Raw genomic sequence first — 26,591 nt, 5'->3', positions numbered from 1 at the left:
AGTTGATAATGGGGTATGTTGCCAATAGAAAACCAAGAGTCGTGTGCTTGAAGAGTTATTACTCTCGGGAACGTGACCATCGGGGTCCCGCAGGAGGCTAATATTAGAACCTGTTCTATTACCGATTTATGTAAAAGATCTCCAGGTAGACCAAGTGGGGGAGATTTGTTATATTCGTTGTTTGTTCCCGGAGCAAAACGTCTTGAGGATGATACATAAACACTCAGGAAGACTACAAGAAACTACAGGAAGACGTTGTCAAACTGAAAGAATGGTCTAACGAGTGGCTGCTAGAGTGCAACTCGATTAAGTGCAAATTACTTGAGCGAGGCGCCAGAGCATCCCATTCACTTGATATGTTACAAGGTAGACAATACAAAGTACGAACCTAAGCAACCCATCTAACCTAACCTAACCTAACCTAACCGATGTATATAAAATGTGGATATTTGCGAGCCGTTACTTTCAACAGTATTTTATGATATGTAAGATGGTGAGGCACTAGTTGAGAGAAGGGGTGTCCAGCACAGGTGACTGGACACGAGGTACCAAATGGAAAAGGAAACCGTCCTGAAGAGAGAACACCGCCTAGAGATGCCACCACCTGTAAACCAGTCCACAGGTATACTAAACGCTTCTCCTAAGCTGCCGGAAACTTCCTCTCAAGCCAAGAGGCATGAGTTAAAGCCTAAAGTAAACCTCACACTGCTTGAAGTGAGGAGAAAGAGTCGAGACATACAAAATACTCAGCGGAATGAAGAGGACAGACGTAGCCAGACTATCGGACATGGACACAAATCTTTGGAAGATCGCAAAGGGTTCTGGAATATTCACGAGTCCACTAAAGAGGAGGTGCTTGAGCTGAAGCTTAACCCCCCCCCCCCTCAAGCCTCCCCCCCTTCCCCGCCTCCCACAAGCACAGGAAGGTAAGTACAGGCAAGCGCCCCCCCCCCCCCACCTGTCACTGGGAGCAGCACCAGGCGGAGTACTCCACCCATTGTGTCCCTTAACCACCCGTGCTATAAATAGCGACGCTGGGTATATATAGTCCACTTCCGCGTGGGCCCCCACTGTTTGTTCCCCATAGACGGTGTTGTACTGTGGTGGGCCCCCACCCTGGTGGTGGCCCTGTGGTGGCCCCCACACTGGTGGTGTCCCTGTGGTGGGCCCCCACACTGGTGGTGTCCCTGTGGTGGGCCCCCACACTGGTGGTGTCCCTGTGGTGGGCCCCCCACACTGGTGGTGTCCCTGTGGTGGGCCCCCACACTGGTGGTGTCCCTGTGGTGGGCCCCCACACTGGTGGTGTCCCTGTGGTGGACCCCCACACTGGTGGTGTCCCTGTAGTGGGCCCCCACACTGGTGGTGTCCCTGTGGTGGGCCCCCACCCTGGTGGTGTCCCTGCGGTGGGCCCCCCACACTGGTGGTGTCCCTGTGGTGGGCCCCCACACTGGTGGTGTCCCTGTGGTGGGCCCCCACACAGGTGGTGGCCCTGTGGTGGGCCCCCACACTGGTGGTGGCCCTGTGGTGGGCCCCCACACTGGTGGTGGCCCTGTGGTGGGCCCCCACACTGGTGGTGGCCCTGTGGTGGGCCCCCACACTGGTGGTGGCCCTGTGGTGGGCCCCCACACTGGTGGTGGCCCTGTGGTGGGCCCCCACACTGGTGGTGGCCCTGTGGTGGGCCCCCACACTGGTGGTGTCCCTGTGGTGGGCCCCCACACTGGTGGTGTCCCTGTGGTGGCCCTCACCACGGTGATCAAGAGGCCTCCCACAACACAGTTCCCCCTGTGTCCCCGCTGGCCATAGCAGCGGGGACACTGTGATGCTAAGAAAGCGGGACACCTAGCAGAACGACGTCGCATTTTGACGTATGCTCGACCCGAGGCCAAAAATCGGTCGTGCTAGAAAATGAAAGCGGCTGGCGATGTCGACGTACTGTCCCGTTTTCTGTTTATGAGTCTCCTTGGTAGGTTAGTATAAGAGCACTTTGGTACGATAGTTGCTTGAGGTCGGGGTAGCTTAGGAGGACGGTGGTGGGGAGCACCTCGGGTTGATGCTTGCTGACGGCTCCCGTCTCTTAGTTTAGTTCATTTATTACGCGCCGGGTACTTGTCCTGTGAGTGGTGGAGTCCCCCCTCTTCTCTTCCTCCTCCAACACCCCCCCCCCCCCCGTTCCTCCCCTTCATCCTCCAACAACCACCCACCCTTCCCTCCCTTCATCCTCCAACAGCAATTCCACCACCATCACCTCCACCTACAACACCCCTCCTTCCCCCAGCACAACACACTCCACCAATACCACCCAACAAGTGCAAGACAACACAGTAGGGGAAAGAGAGGTACCTACACTACAAGTGGGGGGGGGGGGACAACCACAGGAATTCTTAAATAAAAATGGCGTGAATATAATGGCAACATCGACACACACACAAGGTAACATCAGCAGCGTATGAAACGCCGCCAAACATGAGAACGCCATTTTATATAACCCAAATAAATATGCATCAGAAAAACTCATCCCTGTGAAGGGTTCGAACCCGGACAGTCAGGCGCTGTCGTCTTGGGTTCGAACCAGTGGCATGTGAATGGGCATATGACTCGGGGGACTATTCAAGTCATATCGCAAAAATGATACTCGCGTTTCCTCGCATAGTGAATTAATTTGAAGAAAATTATCTGTGCCGGTTGGCCCACCGAGTGCAGTTGGCAAGTGGGTTAAAAATCTAACAGCCTTCCAGTTGTTTTAACAGTCAGTTGTGGTCGAGTGGGTATGGTACTGGAGATGCGAAAGTGTATGAAGAGCCTGGCTATCCGGGTTCGAACCCTTCACGGGGATGAGTTTTTCTGATATATATATTAGAATTTTTTTTTATTTTTATTTTTTTTAAATTAATATATATATATATATATATATATATATATATATATATATATATATATATATATATATATATATATATATATATATATATATGCAACAATGATCACAAAAACACTGATCCAAGTATGCAGAATAACCACATATGAAAAATAGAAAATGCTTAACGCGTTTTCGGCTAATTCGCCTTCATCAGAGCAAAGTAGAATGAAGATAAGATTCTTATCTTCATTCTACTTTGCTCTGATGAAGGCGAATTAGCCAAAAACGCGTTAAGCATTTCCTATTTTTCATATGTGGTTATTCTGCATATATATATATATATATATATATATATATATATATATATATAATGACGAGAAAATAGGTGTTAATGCAGGCTCTCTAGGCAGACGGAATGCCAGTCACATAAAACAAAAACAAAAGGAAAAATAAAGTTAGACTGCAAATTGTCTTCACGATGAGGTAACTGTAGGATAAGACAGAGCAAAAAAACATTTAATAATACTTTACTTTAAAAAAATGAAGTTAAATTACAAAACATAAAATAATATCCGACTTGGCTCTAGTACAAAGTGTGACAACAAACAAGATGAACAATCAAATTTACATTACGTTAATGTGCAAATAAAATATTGTGCTAGAATACTGTGAGTCAGACTGAATAACTCTGTTACCACACTGGGGTATGTCAACAGGTCTACTCAGTAGAGCACTCAGGAGTAATCTAACTCTGTTACCACACCGGGGTATGTCAACAGGTCTACTCAGTAGAGCACTCAGGAGTAATCTAACTCTGTTACCACACCGGGGTATGTCAACAGGTCTACTCAGTAGAGCACTCAGGAGTAATCTAACTCTGTTACCACACCGGGGTATGTCAACAGGTCTACTCAGTAGAGCACTCAGGAGTAATCTAACTCTGTTACCACACCGGGGTATGTCAACAGGTCTACTCAGTAGAGCACTCAGGAGTAATCTAACTCTGTTACCACACTGGGGTATGTCAACAGGTCTACTCAGTAGAGCACTCAGGAGTAATCTAACTCTGTTACCACACCGGGGTATGTCAACAGGTCTACTCAGTAGAGCACTCAGGAGTAATCTAACTCTGTTACCACACCGGGGTATGTCAACAGGTCTACTCAGTAGAGCACTCAGGAGTAATCTAACTCTGTTACCACACCGGGGTATGTCAACAGGTCTACTCAGTAGAGCACTCAGGAGTAATCTAACTCTGTTACCACACCGGGGTATGTCAACAGGTCTACTCAGTAGAGCACTCAGGAGTAATCTAACTCGGTTACCACACCGGGGTATGTCAACAGGTCTACTCAGTAGAGCACTCAGGAGTAATCTAACTCTGTTACCACACCGGGGTATGTCAACAGGTCTACTCAGTAGAGCACTCAGGAGTAATCTAACTCTGTTACCACACTGGGGTATGTCAACAGGTCTACTCAGTAGAGCACTCAGGAGTAATCTAACTCGGTTACCACACCGGGGTATGTCAACAGGTCTACTCAGTAGAGCACTCAGGAGTAATCTAAATCGTGGTGGGCTAGGTAGCCCTGTATATACACGACGACGGCCGTGCAGGAGGCGCTGCATGGTAGTCGTGGATAACTAGGAACTGGCTCACGTTAACTGCTTGTTTCGGCCAATGGCGTGAACTCCCGGCGACCAGGTGAGGTGGGGTGGCGGGCCCTGGTGTAGGGGGGAGACTGGTGGTACTGTCTAGACGTCTGGAAAGTAGTTGTTGTTGCTCTTGTGGCTGCAGTTCTTAAAGATATAGACGTAATATAATAAAATAGGTGGTGATAGAGCAGGCCGAATCTCTTCCTAGAGATTTTACCGTGAAATAAATAAATATATATATATATATATATATATATATATATATATATATATATATATATATATATATATATATATATATATTTTTTTTTTTATATAGGAAGGGAGTACCACCTCTAGCTGGAAGAAGGGGGACCCATAGCCTCGGAGGAAACCACGCATAACGCATTAGAGGGAATGTTTAGATCCCCTCCAATATATACATATATATATATATATATATATATATATATATATATATATATATATATATATATATATATATATATATATATAACTGAAAACTCACACCCCAGAAGTGACTCGAACCCATACTCCCTGAAGCAACGCAACTGGTATGTACAAGACGCCTTAATCCACTTGACCATCACGACCGGACATGTCCGGTCGTGATGGTCAAGTGGATTAAGGCGTCTTGTACATACCAGTTGCGTTGCTTCTGGGAGTATGGGTTCGAGTCACTTCTGGGGTGTGAGTTTTCAGTTGCATATGTCCTGGGGACCATTCAGGCTTGTTCGCATATATATATATATATATATATATATATATATATATATATATATATATATATATATATATATATATATATATATATATATATATATATATATATATATATATATACACACACACACACAATTGACGATCACTAAACACTGATCATTTGTATGCGGAAAAACCACAAAGAAATGGGGAGGAGAGATGAACGTTTCGGCCTGTTAAAGCCGTTGTCAACACACTGACTAATATTGAGACTGACTCAATGATCTGAGTCAGTCTGGTGTTAACAACGGCTTTAACAGGCCAAAACGTTCATCTCTCTTCCCCATATCTTTGTGGTTTTTCCGCATATATATATATATATATATATATATATATATATACAAGCCATTCAGGCTTGTTCGCATATATATATATATATATAATGTCGTACCTAGTAGCCAGAACTCACTTCTCAGCCTACTATGCAAGGCCCAATTTGCCTAATAAGCCAAGTTTTCATGAATTAATGATTTTTCGTCTACCTAACCTAACCTAACCTAGCTTTTTCGGCTACCTCACCTAACCTAACCAATAAAGGTAGGTTAGGTTAGGTTAGGTAGGGTTGGTTAGGTTCGGTCATATATCTACGTTAATTTTAACTCTAATAAAAAAAAATTGACCTCATACATAGTGAAATGGGTAGCTTTATCATTTCATAAGAAAGAAATTTGAGAAAATATATTAATTCAGGAAAACTTGGCTTATTAGGCAAATCGGGCCTTGCATAGTAGGCTGAGAAGTGCATTCTGGCTACTAGGTACGACATATATATATATATATATATATATATATATATATATATATATATATATATATATATATATATATATATATATATATTATTAAATATGACCGAAAAAGTAAGATTAATAATTCTAACACGAATTTTCTCAATCTTTCGTACATTTCTTTTCACTGCTGGTGGTAATTAAAAAATCAATACTCCAAAATTCATTTTTATTTTAAATGAAAATAAAAATGAATTTTGGAGAATTGATTTTTGAATTACCACCAGCAGTGAAAAGAAATGTACGAAAGATTGAGAAAATTCGTGTTAGAATTATTAATCTTACTTTTTCGGTCATATTTAATAATATATGTCTACAGGAAAGACTGCTACCAAAATATACTAATATATATATATATATATATATATATATATATATATATATATATATATATATATATATATATATATATATATATATATATATATATAATATGACAGTATCAGACCACGGAGGAAGAATTGAAACAGGAATTTCCTTAAGTACTTACGTATTTAATAATACATCTTCAGAAGGGTGAGTTACAAGTAAAACGATACGGACATATATAGGCAGGAGAGAGGTGAAGTGAAGTAAGGTATACTGATAAAATTTTGTGTATGACTGGGATTAGGTGGTTATGAATAGGAGCAGCACCCTATGGACCAATAGGCCTTCTGCAGTTACCTTTCTTCTTATGGCCCAAACATGGATAATAATAGCATAAATTGAGAATATAAATAATGAATTAGTGAGACAAATGTGTATCAATGATTCTACTCAAATCGCCCTTTAACTGATTTATCAAAAAATGGTTCTAAATTATATAAACCACTCCTAATGTTTAAATTACATGTTTTTGTAATCTGTATTAAAGCAGATTCAATTATGTTCCTTTGGAAAGTGATTTTACAATTCGTTATTGAAGAAGCCATCTCCCAATCAATTTGGTAGGAATTTTCTGACAAATGAACAAACACAGCATTAGACAATTAGCCGTGTCTTACAGAGTATTTATGTTGCGAAATTTTATATTTCAAATCTTTAGATGTTTGCCCAACATAGAACGATTGGGCAAACATTTCAAATCTAAAGATTTGAAATGTAGAATTTCGCAACATAAATACTCTGTAAGACACGGCTAATTGTCTAATGCTGTGTTTGTTCATTTGTCAGAAAATTCCTACCAAATTGATTGGGAGATGGCTTCTTCAATAACGAATTGTAAAATCACTTTCCAAAGGAACATAATTGAATCTGCTTTAATACAGATTACAAAAACATGTAATTTAAACATTAGGAGTGGTTTATATAATTTAGAACCATTTTTTGATAAATCAGTTAAAGGGCGATTTGAGTAGAATCATTGATACACATTTGTCTCACTAATTCATTATTTATATTCTCAATTTATGCTATTATTATCCATGTTTGGGCCATAAGAAGAAAGGTAACTGCAGAAGGCCTATTGGTCCATAGGGTGCTGCTCCTATTCATAACCACCTAATCCCAGTCATACACAAAATTTTATCAGTATACCTTACTTCACTTCACCTCTCTCCTGCCTATATATGTCCGTATCGTTTTACTTGTAACTCACCCTTCTGAAGATGTATTATTAAATACGTAAGTACTTAAGGAAATTCCTGTTTCAATTCATCCTCCGTGGTCTGATACTGTCATATTTTTCATCACGTGTTAACTTTCGTGATTTACACACACACACACACACAGACACATATATATATATATATATATATATATATATATATATATATATATATATATATATATATATATATATATATATATATATATATATATATATAACTGAAAACTCACACCCCAGAAGTGACTCGAACCCATACTCCCAGAAGCAACGCAACTGGTATGTACAAGACGCCTTAATCCACTTGACCATCACGACCGGACATAATGAGGTGATAGCCGAGGCTATTTGAACCACCCCACCGCCGGCACTCGGATAGTAATCTTGGGCATAGCATTTTACCAAATCACCTCATTCTTTGGGGCACACGTGAGGAACACAAATGCGAACAAGCCTGAATGGTCCCCAGGACAATATGCAACTGAAAACTCACACCCCAGAAGTGACTCGAACCCATACTCCCAGAAGCAACGCAACTGGTATTTGAGCTATCCGAGTGCCGGCGGTGGGGTGGTTCAAATAGCCTCGGCTATCACCTCATTATGTCCGGTCGTGATGGTCAAGTGGATTAAGGCGTCTTGTACATACCAGTTGCGTTGCTTCTGGGAGTATGGGTTCGAGTCACTTCTGGGGTGTGAGTTTTCAGTTGCATATTGTCCTGGGGACCATTCAGGCTTGTTCGCATTTGTGTTCCTCACGTGTGCCCCAAAGAATGAGGTGATTTGGTAAAATGCTATGCCCAAGATTACTATCCGAGTGCCGGCGGTGGGGTGGTTCAAATAGCCTCGGCTATCACCTCATTATGTCCGGTCGTGATGGTCAAGTGGATTAAGGCGTCTTGTACATACCAGTTGCGTTGCTTCTGGGAGTATGGGTTCGAGTCACTTCTGGGGTGTGAGTTTTCAGTTGCATATTGTCCTGGGGACCATTCAGGCTTGTTCGCATTTGTGTTCCTCACGTGTGTCCCAAAGAATGAGGTGATTTGGTAAAATGCTATGCCCAAGATTACTATCCGAGTGCCGGCGGTGGGGTGGTTCAAATAGCCTCGGCTATCACCTCATTATGTCCGGTCGTGATGGTCAAGTGGATTAAGGCGTCTTGTACATACCAGTTGCGTTGCTTCTGGGAGTATGGGTTCGAGTCACTTCTGGGGTGTGAGTTTTCAGTTGCATATTGTCCTGGGGACCATTCAGGCTTGTTCGCATATATATATATATATATATATATATATATATATATATATATATATATATATATATATATATATATATATATATATATATAAAATGCGAAGAAGCTTGAATGGTCCCCAAGGCAATATGCAATCGAAAATTCCACACCTCTGAAGGATTCGAACCCAGAAAGCCAGGGCACCATGAACCTGTGTATCAAGTACGATACCAACTAGATCATTCTGACAGCACAAAGGTTGGAATGGGCTGGTGTGATCATGCCCAGCCGTCTAGAGTGTGTGTGTTGTTTACTCGCCTAGTTGTACTCAGTTGTACTCACCTAGTTGTGCTTGCGGGGGTTGAGCTCTGGGTCATTGGTTCCGCCTCTCAACTGTCAGTCAACTATTATACAGATTCCTGAGCCTAGCTCTGAGCCTCTATCATATCTATACTTGAAACTGTGTATGGAGTCAGCCTCCACCACATCACTGTCTAATGCATTCCGCCCGTTAACTACTCTGACACTGAAAAAGTTCCTTCTAATGTCCCTAAGGCTCATTTGGGTACTCAGTCAAATTGTTGGTCCCCTGTGTCCCCTTGTTCGCATACTACCCGTGTTATAAAATTTATCTTAATCTACCCTGTCGATTCCTCTTAGGATTTTGTACGTGGTGATCATGTCTTCCCGAGCTCTCCTATCTTCCAGCGACGTTAGGTGCATTTCATTCAGCCTTTCCTCGTAACTCATGCCTCTTAGTTCTGGGACTAGCCTTGTGGCACACCTCTGAACTTTTTCCAGCTTCGTCCTGTGCTTGACAAGATACGAGCTCCATGCTGGGGCCGCGTGCGTGCGTGTGCGCGCGCGCGTGTGTGTGTGTGTGTGTGTGTGTGTGTGTGTGTGTGTGTGTGTGTGTGTGTGTACTCACCTAGTTGTGCTCACCTAGTTGTGCTTGCGGGGGTTGAGCTCTGGCTCTTTGGTCCCGCCTCTCAACCGTCACTCAACAGGTAAACACACACACACACACTGTGTGTGTGTGTGTGTTTGGCTTGATAGAATTCTATGGCTTGATAGAATTCTATGATCAGGTGACAAAGATTAAGCAAGAAAGAGAAGGATGGGCGGACTGCATTTTTTGGACTGTCGGAAAGCCTTTGACACAGTACCCCATAAAAGGTTGATGCATAAGCTGGAGAAACAGGCAGGAGTAACTGGTAGGGCGCTCCAGTGGATAAGGGAGTACCTAAGCAATAGGAAGCAGAGAGTTATAGTGAGGGGTGAGACCTCAGAATGGCGTGAAGTCACCAGTGGAGTCCCACAGGACTCTGTGCTTGGACCTATCCTGTTTCTGATATATGTAAATGATCTCCCAGAGGGTATAGACTCATTCCTCTCAATGTTTGCTGACGACGCCAAAATTATGAGAAGGATTAAGACAGAGGAGGACAGCTTGAGGCTTCAAGAAGACCTGGACAAGCTGCAGGAATGGTCGAACAAATGGATGTTAGAGTTTAACCCAAGCAAATGTAATGTAATGAAGATAGGGGTAGGAAGCAGGAGACCAGATACAAGGTATCACTTGGGAGATGAAATACTTCAAGAGTCAGAGAGAGAGAAAGACCTGGGGGTTGATATCACGCCAGACCTGTCCCCTGAAGCTCATATCAAGAGGATAACATCAGCAGCATATGCCAGGTTGGCTAACATAAGAACGGCCTTTAGAAACTTGTGTAAGGAATCTTTCAGAACATTATATACCACATATGTCAGACCAATCCTGGAGTATGCGGCTCCAGCATGGAGTCCATATCTAGTCAAGCATAAGACTAAACTGGAAAAGGTTCAAAGGTTTGCCACGAGACTAGTACCCGAGCTGAGAGGTATGAGCTACGAGGAGAGACTACGGGAATTGAACCTCACTTCGTTGGAAGACAGAAGAGTTAGGGGGGACATGATCACCACATTCAAGATTCTCAAGGGAATCGACAGGGTTGATAAAGACAGGCTATTTAACACAAGGGGCACACGCACTAGGGGACACAGGTGGAAACTGAGTGCCCAAATGAGCCACAGAGATATTAGAAAGAACTTTTTTAGTGTCAGAGTGGTTGACAAATGGAATGCATTAGGCAGTGATGTGGTGGTGGCTGACTCCATACACAGTTTCAAGTGTAGATATGATAGAGCCTAATAGGCTCAGGAACCTGTACACCTGTTGATTGACGGTTGAGAGGCGGGACCAAAGAGCCAGAGCTCAACCCCCGCAAGCACAACTAGGTGAGTACTGTGTGTGTGTGTGTGTGTGTGTGTGTGTGTGTGTGTGTGTGTGTGTGTGTGTGTGTGTGGTGCGTTGTGTTGTGTGTGCGTGCGCACGCGTGAGTGCGTGCTCAACTGTCCTGACTTCCACTGCCAACATTGTGTACAGAATACCTTAGATGCTTCAAATATTTTTTGATTGAGAATTGTTGTTCAAGTTTCTAATTTTATTGTATACTCGACCCCTCCCCCCCTCTCTCCATCCCCCCTGTTCCCCATCACCCCCTTCTAGAACCCCCCCCCCCTCTCTCCATCCCCCTGTTCCCCATCACTACCTTCTAGAACCCTCCTACGGACCTGCACCCCACTCTTCCCCTTATATCCCCCCCCCTCTCTCTCTCCCAATCTCTCACCCCCACCCCCCTCCTCTCACCCTCCCCCCCCTCCTCTGTGTACTGAGGGAGAGGGTGTACTTATCTGGACACTCGCACCATCACGGCAGTGTGAGGTCATCTAAAATGATTTACTGCGCTAAGGACAAAGTATGATGAGTAGATGATAATGAAGTATGAATAATGAAGTATGGTAATGTTTTACGATGTTGATAGACAATGTTGACTTTTAAACTTTTGGTTTCCGGCGGGTTGAGGTGGAAGTATTTTTAAGGTTTAAAATACCTTAAAACAATACTCTTGTTTTAAGGTGTTTTAACTTTAAACTTCTTTCTTTACTTAAAAAATTATGTTTTAATCAAGTGCTTATCCATGCTAAATGTTTTGTTGATCTTAGGAAATTTGGAAATGCCAAATTTTCACTATGATAAAATTTATACAATCCCAAAAGAGGTTAATGTTTTAAACATTTCCATATGTAGAAAAGCTACAAACATATAAACTATCACATATTAATTTGTAATTTATTTTTTCCGATCCTTATACAAATTGGAACTTATTTAAAGATTGTTTGATCTGAGATGTTGTGTGGTTAATGTTTGTCAGTGCAGGCGATGAGTCACAATAACATGGCTAAAGTATGTTGACCAGACCACACACTAGAAGGTGAAGGGACGACGACGTTTCGGTCCGTCCTGGACCATTCTCAAGTCGATCGTTCAGACGGTGGTGTTGGATAGATAAGGAACACAAAGGTACTTGGCCACCATTGAGGAATGTTCCAATCCTCAATTGTTCAGTTGAGGATTGTTCCAATCCTCAATTGTTCAGTTGAGGATTGTTCCAATCCTCAATTGTTCAGTTGAGGAGGGAACAATTCCGCGATTGTTCTGCGTGGTTAATCAACATAGATTTTTTATTTATCGTTAAATTTCGTAGCAATTGTGATGGAGTATAATCTCGGAAACGTTTGTGCAAACAAATATGATGTACGTGTTTTATGCTGTTCACTGTTTCTCATGGGAGTGAAACTTGGTAGAGAAAGATGTAGGGGTGAACTGGAGCAGTATAGGCAGCAGGAGTGGTTAGTACTGTTTGGGGTGAGGTCAAGAGTACCCTGGTAGTGGCCCTGCCATCTGCTCGAACTCTCGCTCATATGGTATAAGTAATGTAAGGGACCCTTCCACCCTTAACCCTTCTCTTCCCATCTATCATTTTACCCTTCTCATACTCTCAGGTGCTCCTGCCCTCTCTATCCCATCTCTCGTGTCCCTTTCCCAGCCTCTACGTTCCTGTCTCATACGTTCATCGTCCCTTTCTGTCCCTTCTCCGCCTCTCCCACTCTCACGTCCGACGCTCTTTCCTCTTCTGTCCTCTCTTGCTGCCCTGCCCTCTCTCGTACTCCCTCTCCACCGCCTCTAGTGTACTTGTTTGTTGAGGGTACACAAGAGGGTGAGGCGGGCGGCGGGCCCGTCAACACTCTCCTGGAGGGCCAGACCCGTGCCAACAGCCAGGGGGCCCGCGCTCCCCGCCCCCCCCCCTCTTGCCCCGTCACCTGATGCCCCGTACCCCACCATGTTCCTTGTCCCGTGTTCTTAATGCCCGTGTTGCTGGTGTCAGTGTAGGGTGGTGGGTGTTGCCAGTGTACGGCGGCGGGTGTTGTCAGTGTTGGGCGGTGGGTGTTGTCAGTGTAGGGCGGTGGGTGTTGTCAGTGTAGGGCGGTGGGTGTTGTCAGTGTTGGGCGATGGGTGTTGTCAGTGTTGGGCGGCGGGTGTTGTCAGTGTTGGGCGGTGGGTGTTGTCAGTGTTGGGCGGTTGGTGTTGTCAGTGTTGGGCGTCGGGTGTTGTCAGTGTTGGGCGTCGGGTGTTGTCAGTGTTGGGCGGCGGGTGTTGTCAGTGTTGGGGGCGGGTGTTGTCAGTGTTGGGCTTCGGGTGTTGTCAGTGTTGGGCGGCGGGTGTTGTCAGTGTTGGGCGGCGGGTGTTGTCAGTGTTGGGCGGCGGGTGTTGTCAGTGTTGGGTGGCAGGAGTTGTCAGTGTACGGCGGCGGGTGTTGTCAGTGTTGGGCGGTGGGTGTTGTCAGTGTAGGGCGGTGGGTGTTGTCAATGTACGGCGGCGGGTGTTGTCAGTGTTGGGCGATGGGTGTTGCCAGTGTTGGGCGGCGGGTGTTGTCAGTGTTGGGCGGTGGGTGTTGTCAGTGTTGGGCGGTTGGTGTTGTCAGTGTTGGGCGTCGGGTGTTGTCAGTGTTGGGCGTCGGGTGTTGTCAGTGTTGGGCGGCGGGTGTTGTCAGTGTTGGGGGCGGGTGTTGTCAGTGTTGGGCTTCGGGTGTTGTCAGTGTTGGGCGGCGGGTGTTGTCAGTGTTGGGCGGCGGGTGTTGTCAGTGTTGGGCGGCGGGTGTTGTCAGTGTTGGGTGGCAGGAGTTGTCAGTGTAGGGTGGCGGGTGTTGCCAGTGTTGGGTGGCGGGTGTTGCCAGTGTTGGGGGCGGGTGTTGTCAGTGTTGGGCGGCGGGTATTGTCAGTGTAGGGCGGCGGGTGTTGTCAGTGTAGGGCGGCGGGTGTTGTCAGTGTAGGGCGGCGGGTGTTGTCAGTGTAGGGCGGCGGGTGTTGTCAGTGTTGGGCGGCGGGTGTTGTCAGTGTTGGGGGCGGGTGTTGTCAGTGTAGGGCGGCGGGTGTTATCAGTGTTGGGCGGCGGGTGTTGTCAGTGTTGGGGGCGGGTGTTGTCAGTGTTGGGCGGCGGGTATTGTCAGCGTTGTTCGGCGGGTGTTGTCAGTGTAGGGCGGCGGGTGTTGCCAGTGTAGGGCGGCGGGTGTTGCCAGTGTTGGGCGGCGGGTGTTGTCAGTGTTGTTCGGCGGGTGTTGTCAGTGTTGTTCGGCGGGTGTTGTCAGTGTTGGGCGGCGGGTGTTGTCAGTGTTGGGCGGCGGGTGTTGTCAGTGTTGGGCGGCGGGTGTTGCCAGTGTAGGGCGGCGGGTGTTGTCAGTGTAGGGCGGCAGGTGTTGTCAGTGTTGGGCGGAGGGTGTTGTCAGTGTTGGGCGGCGGGTGTTGTCAGTGTTGGGCGGCGGGTGTTGCCAGTGTAGGGCGGCGGGTGTTGTCAGTGTTGGGCGGCGGGTGTTGTCAGTGTTGGGCGGCGGGTGTTGTCAGTGTTGGGCGGCGGGTGTTGTCAGTGTTGGGCGGCGGGTGTTGTCAGTGTTGGGCGGAGGGTGTTGTCAGTGTTGGGTGGCAGGTGTTGTCAGTGTTGGGCGGAGGGTGTTGTCAGTGTTGGGCGGCAGGTGTTGTCAGTGTTGGGCGGCGGGTGTTGTCAGTGTTGGGCGGAGGGTGTTGTCAGTGTTGGGCGGCAGGTGTTGTCAGTGTTGGGCGGAGGGTGTTGTCAGTGTTGGGCGGCGGGTGTTGTCAGTGTTGGGCGGCGGGTGTTGTCAGTGTTGGGCGGCGGGTGTTGCCAGTGTAGGGCGGCGGGTGTTGTCAGTGTTGGGCGGCGGGTGTTGTCAGTGTAGGGCGGCGGGTGTTGTCAGTGTTGGGCGGAGGGTGTTGTCAGTGTTGGGCGGCAGGTGTTGTCAGTGTTGGGCGGAGGGTGTTGTCAGTGTTGGGCGGCGGGTGTTGTCAGTGTTGGGTGGAGGGTGTTGTCAGTGTAGGGCGGCAGGTGTTGTCAGTGTTGGGCGGAGGGTGTTGTCAGTGTTGGGCGGCGGGTGTTGTCAGTGTAGGGCGGCGGGTGTTGCCAGTGTAGGGCGGCGGGTGTTGTCAGTGTTGTTCGGCGGGTGTTGTCAGTGTTGGGCGGCGGGTGTTGTCAGTGTTGTTCGGCGGGTGTTGTCAGTGTTGGGCGGCGGGTGTTGTCAGTGTTGGGCGGCGGGTGTTGTCAGTGTAGGGTGGCGGGTGTTGTCAGTGTTGGGTGGCGGGTGTTGTCAGTGTTGGGTGGCGGGTGTTGTCAGTGTTGGGTGGCGGGTGTTGTCAGTGTAGGGCGGCGGGTGTTGTCAGTGTTGGCCGGCGGGTGTTGTCAGTGTTGGGCGGCGGGTGTTGTCAGTGTTGTTCGGCGGGTGTTGCCAGTGTAGGGCGGCGGGTGTTGCCAGTGTTGGGCGGCGGGTGTTGTCAGTGTTGTTCGGCGGGTGTTGTCAGTGTTGGGCGGCGGGTGTTGTCAGTGTTGGGCGGCGGGTGTTGTCAGTGTACGGCGGCGGGTGTTGTCAGTGTTGTTCGGCGGGTGTTGTCAGTGTTGGGCGGCGGGTGTTGTCAGTGTTGGGCGGCGGGTGTTGTCAGTGTACGGCGGCGGGTGTTGTCAGTGTAGGGTGGCGGGTGTTGTCAGTGTTGGGTGGCGGGTGTTGTCAGTGTAGGGCGGCGGGTGTTGTCAGTGTTGGGCGGCGGGTGTTGTCAGTGTTGTTCGGCGGGTGTTGTCAGTGTTGGGCGGCGGGTGTTGTCAGTGTTGGGCGGCGGGTGTTGCCAGTGTTGGGCGGCGGGTGTTGTCAGTGTTGGGCTTCGGGTGTTGCCAGTGTTGGGCGGCGGGTGTTGCCAGTGTTGGGCGGCGGGTGTTGCCAGTGTTGGGCGGCGGGTGTTGTCAGTGTTGGGCGGCGGGTGTTGTCAGTGTTGGGCGGCGGGTGTTGCCAGTGTTGGGCGGCGGGTGTTCTCAGTGTTGTTCGGCGGGTGTTGGGCGGCGGGTGTTGTCAGTGTAGGGTGGCGGGTGTTGTCAGTGTAGGGTGGCAGGTGTTGTCAGTGTAGGGTGGCGGGTGTTGTCAGTGTTGGGTGGCGGGTGTTGTCAGTGTAGGGCGGCGGGTGTTGTCAGTGTAGGGCGGCGGGTATTGTCAGTGTTGGGCGGCGGGTGTTGTCAGTGTTGGGCGGCGGGTGTTTTCAGTGTAGGGCGGCGGGTGTTGTCAGTGTTGGGCGGCGGGTGTTGTCAGTGTAGGGCGGCGGGTGTTGTCAGTGTAGGGCGGCGGGTGTTGTCAGTGTTGGGCGGCGGGTGTTGTCAGTGTAGGGCGGCGGGTGTTGTCAGTGTAGGGCGGCGGGTGTTGTCAGTGTAGGGCGGCGGGTGTTGTCAGTGTAGGGCGGCGGGTGTTGTCAGTGTAGGGTGGCGGGTGTTGTCAGTGTAGGGCGGCGGGTGTTGTCAGTGTAGGGCGGTGGGTGTTGTCAGTGTTGGGCGGCGGGTGTTGTCAGTGTTGGGCGGTGGGTGTTGTCAGTGTAGGGCGGCGGGTGTTGTCAGTGTAGGGCGGCGGGTGTTATCAGTGTTGGGTGGCGGGTGTTGTCAGTGTTGGGCGGCGGGTGTTGTCAGTGTTGGGCGGCGGGTGTTGTCAGTGTAGGGCGGCGGGTGTTGTCAGTGTAGGGTGGCGGGTGTAGTCAGTATAGGGTGGCGGGTGTTGTCAGTGTATGGCGGCGGGTGCTGTCAGTGTTGGGCGGCGGGTGCTGTCAGTGTAGGGTGGTGGGTGTTGTCAGTGTTGGGCGGCGGGTGTTGTCAGTGTAGGGTGGCGGGTGTTGTCAGTGTTGGGCGGCGGGTGTTGTCAGTGTACGACGGCGGGTGTTGTCAGTGTTGTTCGGCGGGTGTTGTCAGTGTAGGGCGGCGGGTGTTGTCAGTGTAGGGTGGCGGGTGTTGTCATTGTAGGGTGGTGGGTGTTGTCAGTGTAGGGCGGCGGGAGTTGTCAGTGTTGGGCGGCGGGTGTTGTCAGTGTAGGGTGGCGGGTGTTGTCAGTGTTGGGCGGCGGGTGTTGTCAGTGTACGACGGCGGGTGTTGTCAGTGTAGGGTGGTGGGTGTTGTCAGTGTAGAGCGGCTGGTGTTGTCAGTATAGGGCGGCGGGTGTTGTCAGTGTAGGGCGGCAGGTGTTGTCAGTGTAGGGCGGCGGGTGTTGTCAGTGTTGGGCGGCGGGTGTTGTCAGTGTAGGGTGGCGGGTGTTGTCAGTGTAGGGCGGCGGGTGTTGTAAGTGTAGGGTGGTGGGTGTTGTCAGTGTAGGGCGGCGGGTGTTGTCAGTGTAGGGTGGCAGGTGTTGTCAGTGTAGGGTGGCGGGTGTTGTCAGTATAGGGCGGCGGGTGTTGTTAGTGTAGGGTGGCGGGTGTTGTCAGTGTAGGGTGGCGGGTGTTGTCGGTGTTGAGTGTCGGGTGTTGTCAGTGTAAGGTGGCGGGTGATGGATGGCGGGTGTTGTCAGTGTAAGGTGGCGGGTGTTGGGTGGCGGGTGTTGCCAGTGTAGGGTGGCGGGTGTTGTCAGTGTAGGGTGGCGGGTGTTGTCAGTGTAGGGTGTTGCCAGTGTAGGGTGGCGGGTGTTGTCAGTGTTGGGCGTCGGGTGTTGTCAGTGTTGGGTGGCGGGTGTTGTCAGTGTTGGGGGCGGGTGTTGTCAGTGTTGGGCGGCGGGTGTTGTCAGTGTTGGGCGGCGGGTGTTGTCAGTGTTGGGCGGCGGGTGTTGTCAGTGTTGGGTGGCAGGAGTTGTCAGTGTACGGCGGCGGGTGTTGTCAGTGTTGGGCGGTGGGTGTTGTCAGTGTAGGGCGGTGGGTGTTGTCAATGTACGGCGGCGGGTGTTGTCAGTGTTGGGCGATGGGTGTTGCCAGTGTTGGGCGGCGGGTGTTGTCAGTGTTGGGCGGTGGGTGTTGTCAGTGTTGGGCGGTTGGTGTTGTCAGTGTTGGGCGTCGGGTGTTGTCAGTGTTGGGCGTCGGGTGTTGTCAGTGTTGGGCGGCGGGTGTTGTCAGTGTTGGGGGCGGGTGTTGTCAGTGTTGGGCTTCGGGTGTTGTCAGTGTTGGGCGGCGGGTGTTGTCAGTGTTGGGCGGCGGGTGTTGTCAGTGTTGGGCGGCGGGTGTTGTCAGTGTTGGGTGGCAGGAGTTGTCAGTGTAGGGTGGCGGGTGTTGCCAGTGTTGGGTGGCGGGTGTTGTCAGTGTTGGGCGGCGGGTATTGTCAGTGTAGGGCGGCGGGTGTTGTCAGTGTAGGGCGGCGGGTGTTGTCAGTGTAGGGCGGCGGGTGTTGTCAGTGTAGGGCGGCGGGTGTTGTCAGTGTTGGGCGGCGGGTGTTGTCAGTGTTGGGGGCGGGTGTTGTCAGTGTAGGGCGGCGGGTGTTATCAGTGTTGGGCGGCGGGTGTTGTCAGTGTTGGGGGCGGGTGTTGTCAGTGTTGGGCGGCGGGTATTGTCAGCGTTGTTCGGCGGGTGTTGTCAGTGTAGGGCGGCGGGTGTTGCCAGTGTAGGGCGGCGGGTGTTGCCAGTGTTGGGCGGCGGGTGTTGTCAGTGTTGTTCGGCGGGTGTTGTCAGTGTTGTTCGGCGGGTGTTGTCAGTGTTGGGCGGCGGGTGTTGTCAGTGTTGGGCGGCGGGTGTTGTCAGTGTTGGGCGGCGGGTGTTGCCAGTGTAGGGCGGCGGGTGTTGTCAGTGTAGGGCGGCAGGTGTTGTCAGTGTTGGGCGGAGGGTGTTGTCAGTGTTGGGCGGCGGGTGTTGTCAGTGTTGGGCGGCGGGTGTTGCCAGTGTAGGGCGGCGGGTGTTGCCAGTGTTGGGCGGCGGGTGTTGTCAGTGTTGGGCGGCGGGTGTTGTCAGTGTTGGGCGGCGGGTGTTGTCAGTGTTGGGCGGCGGGTGTTGTCAGTGTTGGGCGGAGGGTGTTGTCAGTGTTGGGTGGCAGGTGTTGTCAGTGTTGGGCGGAGGGTGTTGTCAGTGTTGGGCGGCAGGTGTTGTCAGTGTTGGGCGGCGGGTGTTGTCAGTGTTGGGCGGAGGGTGTTGTCAGTGTTGGGCGGCAGGTGTTGTCAGTGTTGGGCGGAGGGTGTTGTCAGTGTTGGGCGGCGGGTGTTGTCAGTGTTGGGCGGCGGGTGTTGTCAGTGTTGGGCGGCGGGTGTTGCCAGTGTAGGGCGGCGGGTGTTGTCAGTGTTGGGCGGCGGGTGTTGTCAGTGTTGGGCGGCGGGTGTTGTCAGTGTTGGGCGGCGGGTGTTGTCAGTGTTGGGCGGAGGGTGTTGTCAGTGTTGGGCGGCAGGTGTTGTCAGTGTTGGGCGGAGGGTGTTGTCAGTGTTGGGCGGCGGGTGTTGTCAGTGTTGGGCGGCGGGTGTTGTCAGTGTTGGGTGGAGGGTGTTGTCAGTGTTGGGCGGAGGGTGTTGTCAGTGTTGGGCGGCGGGTGTTGTCAGTGTAGGGCGGCGGGTGTTGCCAGTGTAGGGCGGCGGGTGTTGTCAGTGTTGTTCGGCGGGTGTTGTCAGTGTTGGGCGGCGGGTGTTGTCAGTGTTGGGCGGCGGGTGTTGTCAGTGTTGGGCGGCGGGTGTTGTCAGTGTAGGGTGGCGGGTGTTGTCAGTGTTGGGTGGCGGGTGTTGTCAGTGTTGGGTGGCGGGTGTTGTCAGTGTAGGGCGGCGGGTGTTGTCAGTGTAGGGCGGCGGGTGTTGTCAGTGTTGGGCGGCGGGTGTTGTCAGTGTTGTTCGGCGGGTGTTGCCAGTGTAGGGCGGCGGGTGTTGCCAGTGTTGGGCGGCGGGTGTTGTCAGTGTTGTTCGGCGGGTGTTGTCAGTGTTGGGCGGCGGGTGTTGTCAGTGTTGGGCGGCGGGTGTTGTCAGTGTACGGCGGCGGGTGTTGTCAGTGTTGTTCGGCGGGTGTTGTCAGTGTTGGGCGGCGGGTGTTGTCAGTGTTGGGCGGCGGGTGTTGTCAGTGTACGGCGGCGGGTGTTGTCAGTGTAGGGTGGCGGGTGTTGTCAGTGTTGGGTGGCGGGTGTTGTCAGTGTAGGGCGGCGGGTGTTGTCAGTGTTGGGCGGCGGGTGTTGTCAGTGTTGTTCGGCGGGTGTTGTCAGTGTTGGGCGGCGGGTGTTGTCAGTGTTGGGCGGCGGGTGTTGCCAGTGTTGGGCGGCGGGTGTTGTCAGTGTTGGGCTTCGGGTGTTGCCAGTGTTGGGCGGCGGGTGTTGCCAGTGTTGGGCGGCGGGTGTTGCCAGTGTTGGGCGGCGGGTGTTGTCAGTGTTGGGCGGCGGGTGTTGCCAGTGTTGGGCGGCGGGTGTTGCCAGTGTTGGGCGGCGGGTGTTGTCAGTGTTGTTCGGCGGGTGTTGTCAGTGTTGGGCGGCGGGTGTTGTCAGTGTTGTTCGGCGGGTGTTGTCAGTGTTGGGCGGCGGGTGTTGTCAGTGTAGGGTGGCGGGTGTTGTCAGTGTAGGGTGGCGGGTGTTGTCAGTGTTGGGTGGCGGGTGTTGTCAGTGTAGGGCGGCGGGTGTTGTCAGTGTAGGGCGGCGGGTATTGTCAGTGTTGGGCGGAGGGTGTTGTCAGTGTTGGGCGGCGGGTGTTTTCAGTGTAGGGCGGCGGGTGTTGTCAGTGTTGGGCGGCGGGTGTTGTCAGTGTAGGGCGGCGGGTGTTGTCAGTGTAGGGCGGCGGGTGTTGTCAGTGTTGGGTGGCGGGTGTTGTCAGTGTTGGGTGGCGGGTGTTGTCAGTGTAGGGCGGCGGGTGTTGTCAGTGTAGGGCGGCGGGTGTTGTCAGTGTAGGGCGGCGGGTGTTGTCAGTGTAGGGCGGCGGGTGTTGTCAGTGTAGGGTGGCGGGTGTTGTCAGTGTAGGGTGGCGGGTGTTGTCAGTGTAGGGCGGCGGGTGTTGTCAGTGTAGGGCGGTGGGTGTTGTCAGTGTTGGGCGGCGGGTGTTGTCAGTGTTGGGCGGTGGGTGTTGTCAGTGTAGGGCGGCGGGTGTTGTCAGTGTAGGGCGGCGGGTGTTATCAGTGTTGGGTGGCGGGTGTTGTCAGTGTTGGGCGGCGGGTGTTGTCAGTGTTGGGCGGCGGGTGTTGTCAGTGTAGGGCGGCGGGTGTTGTCAGTGTAGGGTGGCGGGTGTAGTCAGTGTAGGGTGGCGGGTGTTGTCAGTGTATGGCGGCGGGTGCTGTCAGTGTTGGGCGGCGGGTGCTGTCAGTGTAGGGTGGTGGGTGTTGTCAGTGTTGGGCGGCGGGTGTTGTCAGTGTAGGGTGGCGGGTGTTGTCAGTGTTGGGCGGCGGGTGTTGTCAGTGTACGACGGCGGGTGTTGTCAGTGTTGTTCGGCGGGTGTTGTCAGTGTAGGGCGGCGGGTGTTGTCAGTGTAGGGTGGCGGGTGTTGTCAGTGTAGGGTGGTGGGTGTTGTCAGTGTAGGGCGGCGGGAGTTGTCAGTGTTGGGCGGCGGGTGTTGTCAGTGTACGACGGCGGGTGTTGTCAGTGTAGGGTGGTGGGTGTTGTCAGTGTAGAGCGGCTGGTGTTGTCAGTATAGGGCGGCGGGTGTTGTCAGTGTAGGGCGGCAGGTGTTGTCAGTGTAGGGCGGCGCGTGTTGTCAGTGTTGGGCGGCGGGTGTTGTCAGTGTAGGGTGGCGGGTGTTGTCAGTGTAGGGCGGCGGGTGTTGTAAGTGTAGGGTGGTGGGTGTTGTCAGTGTAGGGCGGCGGGTGTTGTCAGTGTAGGGTGGCAGGTGTTGTCAGTGTAGGGTGGCGGGTGTTGTCAGTATAGGGCGGCGGGTGTTGTTAGTGTAGGGTGGCGGGTGTTGTCAGTGTAGGGTGGCGGTTGTTGTCGGTGTTGAGTGTCGGGTGTTGTCAGTGTAAGGTGGCGGGTGATGGATGGCGGGTGTTGTCAGTGTAAGGTGGCGGGTGTTGGGTGGCGGGTGTTGCCAGTGTAGGGTGGCGGGTGTTGTCAGTGTAGGGTGGCGGGTGTTGTCAGTGTAGGGTGTTGCCAGTGTAGGGTGGCGGGTGTTGTCAGTGTAGGGTGGTGGGTGTTGTCAGTGTTGGGTGGCGGGTTTTGTCTGTGTAGGGTGGCGAGTGTTGTCTGTGTAGGGTGGCGGGTGTTGTCAGTGTTGGGTGGCGGGTGTTGTCAGTGTTTTGCGGCGGGTGTTGTCAGTGTAGGGTCGCGGGTGTTGTCAGTGTAGGGTGGCGGGTGTTGTCAGTGTTGGGTGGCGGGTGTTGTCAGTGTAGGGTGGCGGGTGTTGTCAGTGTAGGGTGGCGGGTGTTGTCAGTGTAGGGTGGCGGGTGTTGTCAGTGTAGGGGGGCGGATGTTGTCAGTACTCACCTAATTGTACTCGCCTAATTGTGCTTGCGGGGGTTGAGCTTTGTCTCTTTGGTCCCGCCTCTCAACTGTCAATCAACTGGTGTACAGATTCCTGAGCCTACAGGGCTCTATCATATCTACATTTGAAACTGTGTATGGAGTCAGCCTCCACCACATCACTTCCTAGTGCATTCCATTTATTAACTACTCTGACACTGAAAAAATTCTTTCTAACGTCTCTGGGGCTCATCTGGGTACTAAGTTTCCACCTGTGTCCCCTTGTTCGCGTCCCACCCGTGCTGAAGAGTTTGTCTTTGTCCACCCTGTCAATTCCCCTGAGAATTTTGTAGGTGGTTATCATGTCTCCCCTTACTCTTCTGTTTTCCAGGGATGTGAGGTTCAGCTCCTTTAGCCTTTCCTCGTAGCTCAATCCTCTCAGTTCCGGGACGAGCCTGGTGGCATACCGCTGAATCTTCTCTAACTTTGTCTTGTGTTTAACTAGGTATGGACTCCAGGCTGGAGCTGCATACTCCAGGATTGGTCTTACATAAGTGGTATACAGGGTTCTGAAAGATTCCTTACACATTCTGAAGGCAGTTCTTATGTTGGCCAGTCTAGCATATGCTGCTGATGATATTCTTTTGATGTGGGCCTCTGGGGACAGGTTCGGTGTGATATCAACCCCCAGATCCTTCTCTCTATTTGACTCTTGCAGGATTTCCTCTCCCAGATGGTACCTTGTGTTCAGCCTCCTGCTCCCTTCGCCTAATTTCATCACCTTACACTTTCCCGAGTTGAACTTTAGCAGCCATTTTCTAGACCATTCCTCCAGTTTATCCAGGTCATCCTGTAGTCTCTATCTTCAGTGTAGGGTGGCGGGTGTTGACAGTGTTGGGTGGCGGGTGTTGTCAGTGTTGGTGGCGGGTATTGTCAGTGTTGGGTGGCGGGTGTTGTCAGTGTTGGGTGGCGGGTGTTGTCAGTGTTGGGTGGCAGGTGTTGTCAGTGTTGGATGGCGGGTGTTTACAGTGTAGGGCGGCGGGTGTTATCAGTGTAGGGTGGCGGGTGTTGTCAGTGTAGGGTGGCGGGTGTTTCTAGTGTAGGGCGGCGGGTGTTGTCAGTGTAGGGTGGCGGGTGTTTCTAGTGTAGGGCGGCGGGTGTTGTCAGTGTAGGGTGGCGGGTGTTGTCAGTGTAGGGTGGCGGGTGTTGTCAGTGTAGGGTGGCGGGTGTTGTCAGTGTAGGGTGGCGGGTGTTGTCAGTGTAGGGTGGCGGGTGTTGCCAGTGTAGGGTGGCGGGTGTTGCCAGTGTAGGGTGGCGGGTGTTGTCAGTGTAGGGTGGCGGGTGTTGTCAGTGTAGGGTGGCGGGTGTTTCCAGTGTTGGGCGGCGAGTGTTGTCAGTGTAGGGTGGCGGGTGTTGTCAGTGTAGGGTGGCGGGTGTTGTCAGTGTAGGGTGGCATGTGTTGCCAGTGTTGGGTGGCGGGTGTTGTCAGTGTGGGGTTGCGAGTGTTGTCAGTGTAGGGTGGCGTGTCAGGTGAAGGGCCAGCACGAGGCCAGGTGATGGGCCAGCACGAGGCCAGGTGATGGGCCAGCACGAGGCCAGGTGAAGGGCCAGCACGAGGCCAGGTGAAGGGCCAGCACGAGGCCAGGTGAAGGGCCAGCACGAGGCCAGGTGAAGGGCCAGCACGAGGCCAGGTGAAGGGCCAGCACGAGGCCAGGTGATGGGCCAGCACGAGGCCAGGTGAAGGGCCAGCACGAGGCCAGGTGAAGGGCCAGCACGAGGCCAGGTGAAGGGCCAGCACGAGGCCAGGTGATGGGCCAGCACGTGGCCAGGTGAGGGGCCAGCACGAGGCCAGGTGAAGGGCCAGCACGAGGCCAGGTGAAGGGCCAGCACGAGGCCAGGTGAAGGGCCAGCACGAGGCCAGGTGAAGGGCCAGCACGAGGCCAGGTGAAGGGCCAGCACGAGGCCAGGTGAAGGGCCAGCACGAGGCCAGGTGAAGGGCCAGCACGTGGCCAGGTGATGGGCCAGCACGAGGCCAGGTGAAGGGCCAGCACGTGGCCAGGTGAGGGGCCAGCACGAGGCCAGGTGAAGGGCCAGCACGTGGCCAGGTGATGGGCCAGCACGTGGCCAGGTGAGGGGCCAGCACGAGGCCAGGTGAAGGGCCAGCACGTGGCCAGGTGAGGGGCCAGCACGTGGCCAGGTGAAGGGCCAGCACGAGGCCAGGTGATGGGCCAGCACGAGGCTAGGTGATGGGCCAGCACGAGGCCAGGTGATGGGCCAGCACGAGGCCAGGTGATGGGCCAGCACGAGGCCAGGTGATGGGCCAGCACGAGGCCAGGTGATGGGCCAGCACGAGGCCAGGTGATGGGCCAGCACGAGGCCAGGTGATGGGCCAGCACGAGGCCAGGTGATGGGCCAGCACGAGGCCAGGTGATGGGCCAGCACGAGGCCAGGTGATGGGCCAGCACGAGGCCAGGTGATGGGCCAGCACGAGGCCAGGTGATGGGCCAGCATGAGGCCAGGTGATGGGCCAGCACGAGGCCCGGTGAAGGGCCACGTGCTGGCCCATCCCCTCTCACCCCGGCCCCTCTCACCCCGGCCCCCTCTCACCCCGGCCCCCTCTCACCCCGGCCCCCTCTCACCCCGGCCCCCTCTCACCCCGGCCCCTCTCACCCCGGCCCCTCTCACCCCGGCCCCTCTCACCCGCCCCCTCTCACCCCGGCCCCTCTCACCCGCCCCCTCTCACCCGCCCCCTCTCACCCGCCCCCTCTCACCCCGGCCCCTCTCACCCCGGCCCCTCTCACCCCGGCCCCTCTCACCCCGGCCCCTCTCACCCCGGCCCCTCTCACCCCGGCCCCTCTCACCCCGGCCCCTCTCACCCCGGCCCCTCTCACCCCGGCCCCCTCTCACCCCGGCCCCCTCTCACCCCGGCCCCCTCTCACCCCGGCCCCCTCTCACCCCGGCCCCCTCTCACCCCGGCCCCCTCTCACCCCGGCCCCTCTCACCCGCCCCCTCTCACCCGCCCCCTCTCACCCGCCCCCTCTCACCCCGGCCCCTCTCACCCCGGTCCCTCTCACCCCGGTCCCTCTCACCCCGGCCCCTCTCACCCCGGCCCCTCTCACCCCGGCCCCTCTCACCCCGGCCCCTCTCATTCCGGCCCCTCTCATTCCGGCCCCTCTCACCCCGGCCCCTCTCACCCCGGCCCCCTCTCACCTGGACCCTCTCACCCGGCCCCTCTCACCCCTGCCCCTCTCACCCCGGCCCCTCTCACCCCGGTCCCTCTCACCCCGGTCCCTCTCACCCCGGTCCCTCTCACCCCGGCCCCTCTCACCCGCCCCCTCTCACCCCGGCCCCTCTCACCCCGGCCCCTCTCACTCCGGCCCCTCTCACCCCGGCCCCTCTCACTCCGGCCCCTCTCACCCCGGCCCCTCTCACCCCGGCCCCTCTCACCCCGGCCCCTCTCCCCCCGGCCCCTCTCCCCCCGGCCCCTCTCCCCCCGGCCCCTCTCACCCCGGCCCCTCTCCCCCCGGCCCCTCTCCCCCCGGCCCCTCTCCCCCCGGCCCCTCTCCCCCCGGCCCCTCTCCCCCCGGCCCCTCTCCCCCCGGCCCCTCTCCCCCCGGCCCCTCTCCCCCCGGCCCCTCTCCCCCCGGCCCCTCTCACCCCGGCCCCTCTCACCCCGGCCCCTCTCACCCCGGCCCCTCTCACCCCGGCCCCTTTCACCCCGGCCCGTCTCACCCCGGCCCCTCTCACCCGGACCCTCTCCCCCGTCCCCTCACCCCGGCCCCTCTCACCCCGGCCCCTCTCCCCCCGGCCCCTCTCCCCCCGGCCCCTCTCCCCCCGGCCCCTCTCCCCCCGGCCCCTCTCCCCCCGGCCCCTCTCACCCCGGCCCCTCTCACCCCGGCCCCTCTCACCCCGGCCCCTTTCACCCCGGCCCGTCTCACCCCGGCCCCTCTCACCCGGACCCTCTCCCCCGTCCCCTCTACCCCGGCCCCTCTCACCCCGGCCCCTCTCACCCCGGCCCCTCTCACCCCGGCCCCTCTCACCCCGGCCCCTCTCACCCCGGCCCCTCTCACCCCGGCCCCTCTCACCCCGGCCCCTCTCACCCCGGCCCCTCTCACCCCGGCCCCTCTCACCCTGGCCCCTCTCACCCTGGCCCCTCTCACCCTGGCCCCTCTCCCCCCGGCCCCTCTCACCCTGGCCCCTCTCACCCCGGCC

General features: G+C 53.9%; 1 protein-coding gene across 1 annotated transcript in view; it reads left to right on the top strand.

Annotated features, from left to right (window-relative positions):
• Window positions 1-552: 552 nt before the first annotated feature.
• The window catches only part of LOC138367428 (uncharacterized), a 47,184-nt gene continuing 21,145 nt past the window's right edge, over window positions 553-26,591 (top strand). The window contains exon 1 of the mRNA XM_069329080.1: window positions 553-852. Within this exon, the coding sequence (XP_069185181.1) occupies window positions 553-852 (300 nt within the window). The remainder of the gene's footprint in view (window positions 853-26,591) is intronic.

The sequence above is a fragment of the Procambarus clarkii genome, chromosome 22 (genome assembly GCF_040958095.1).
Source record: "Procambarus clarkii isolate CNS0578487 chromosome 22, FALCON_Pclarkii_2.0, whole genome shotgun sequence".
Lineage (NCBI taxonomy): Eukaryota > Metazoa > Arthropoda > Malacostraca > Decapoda > Cambaridae > Procambarus > Procambarus clarkii.
The sequence above is the reverse complement of the archived record's forward strand: the minus strand, read 5'-3'. Positions and strand labels throughout refer to the sequence as shown.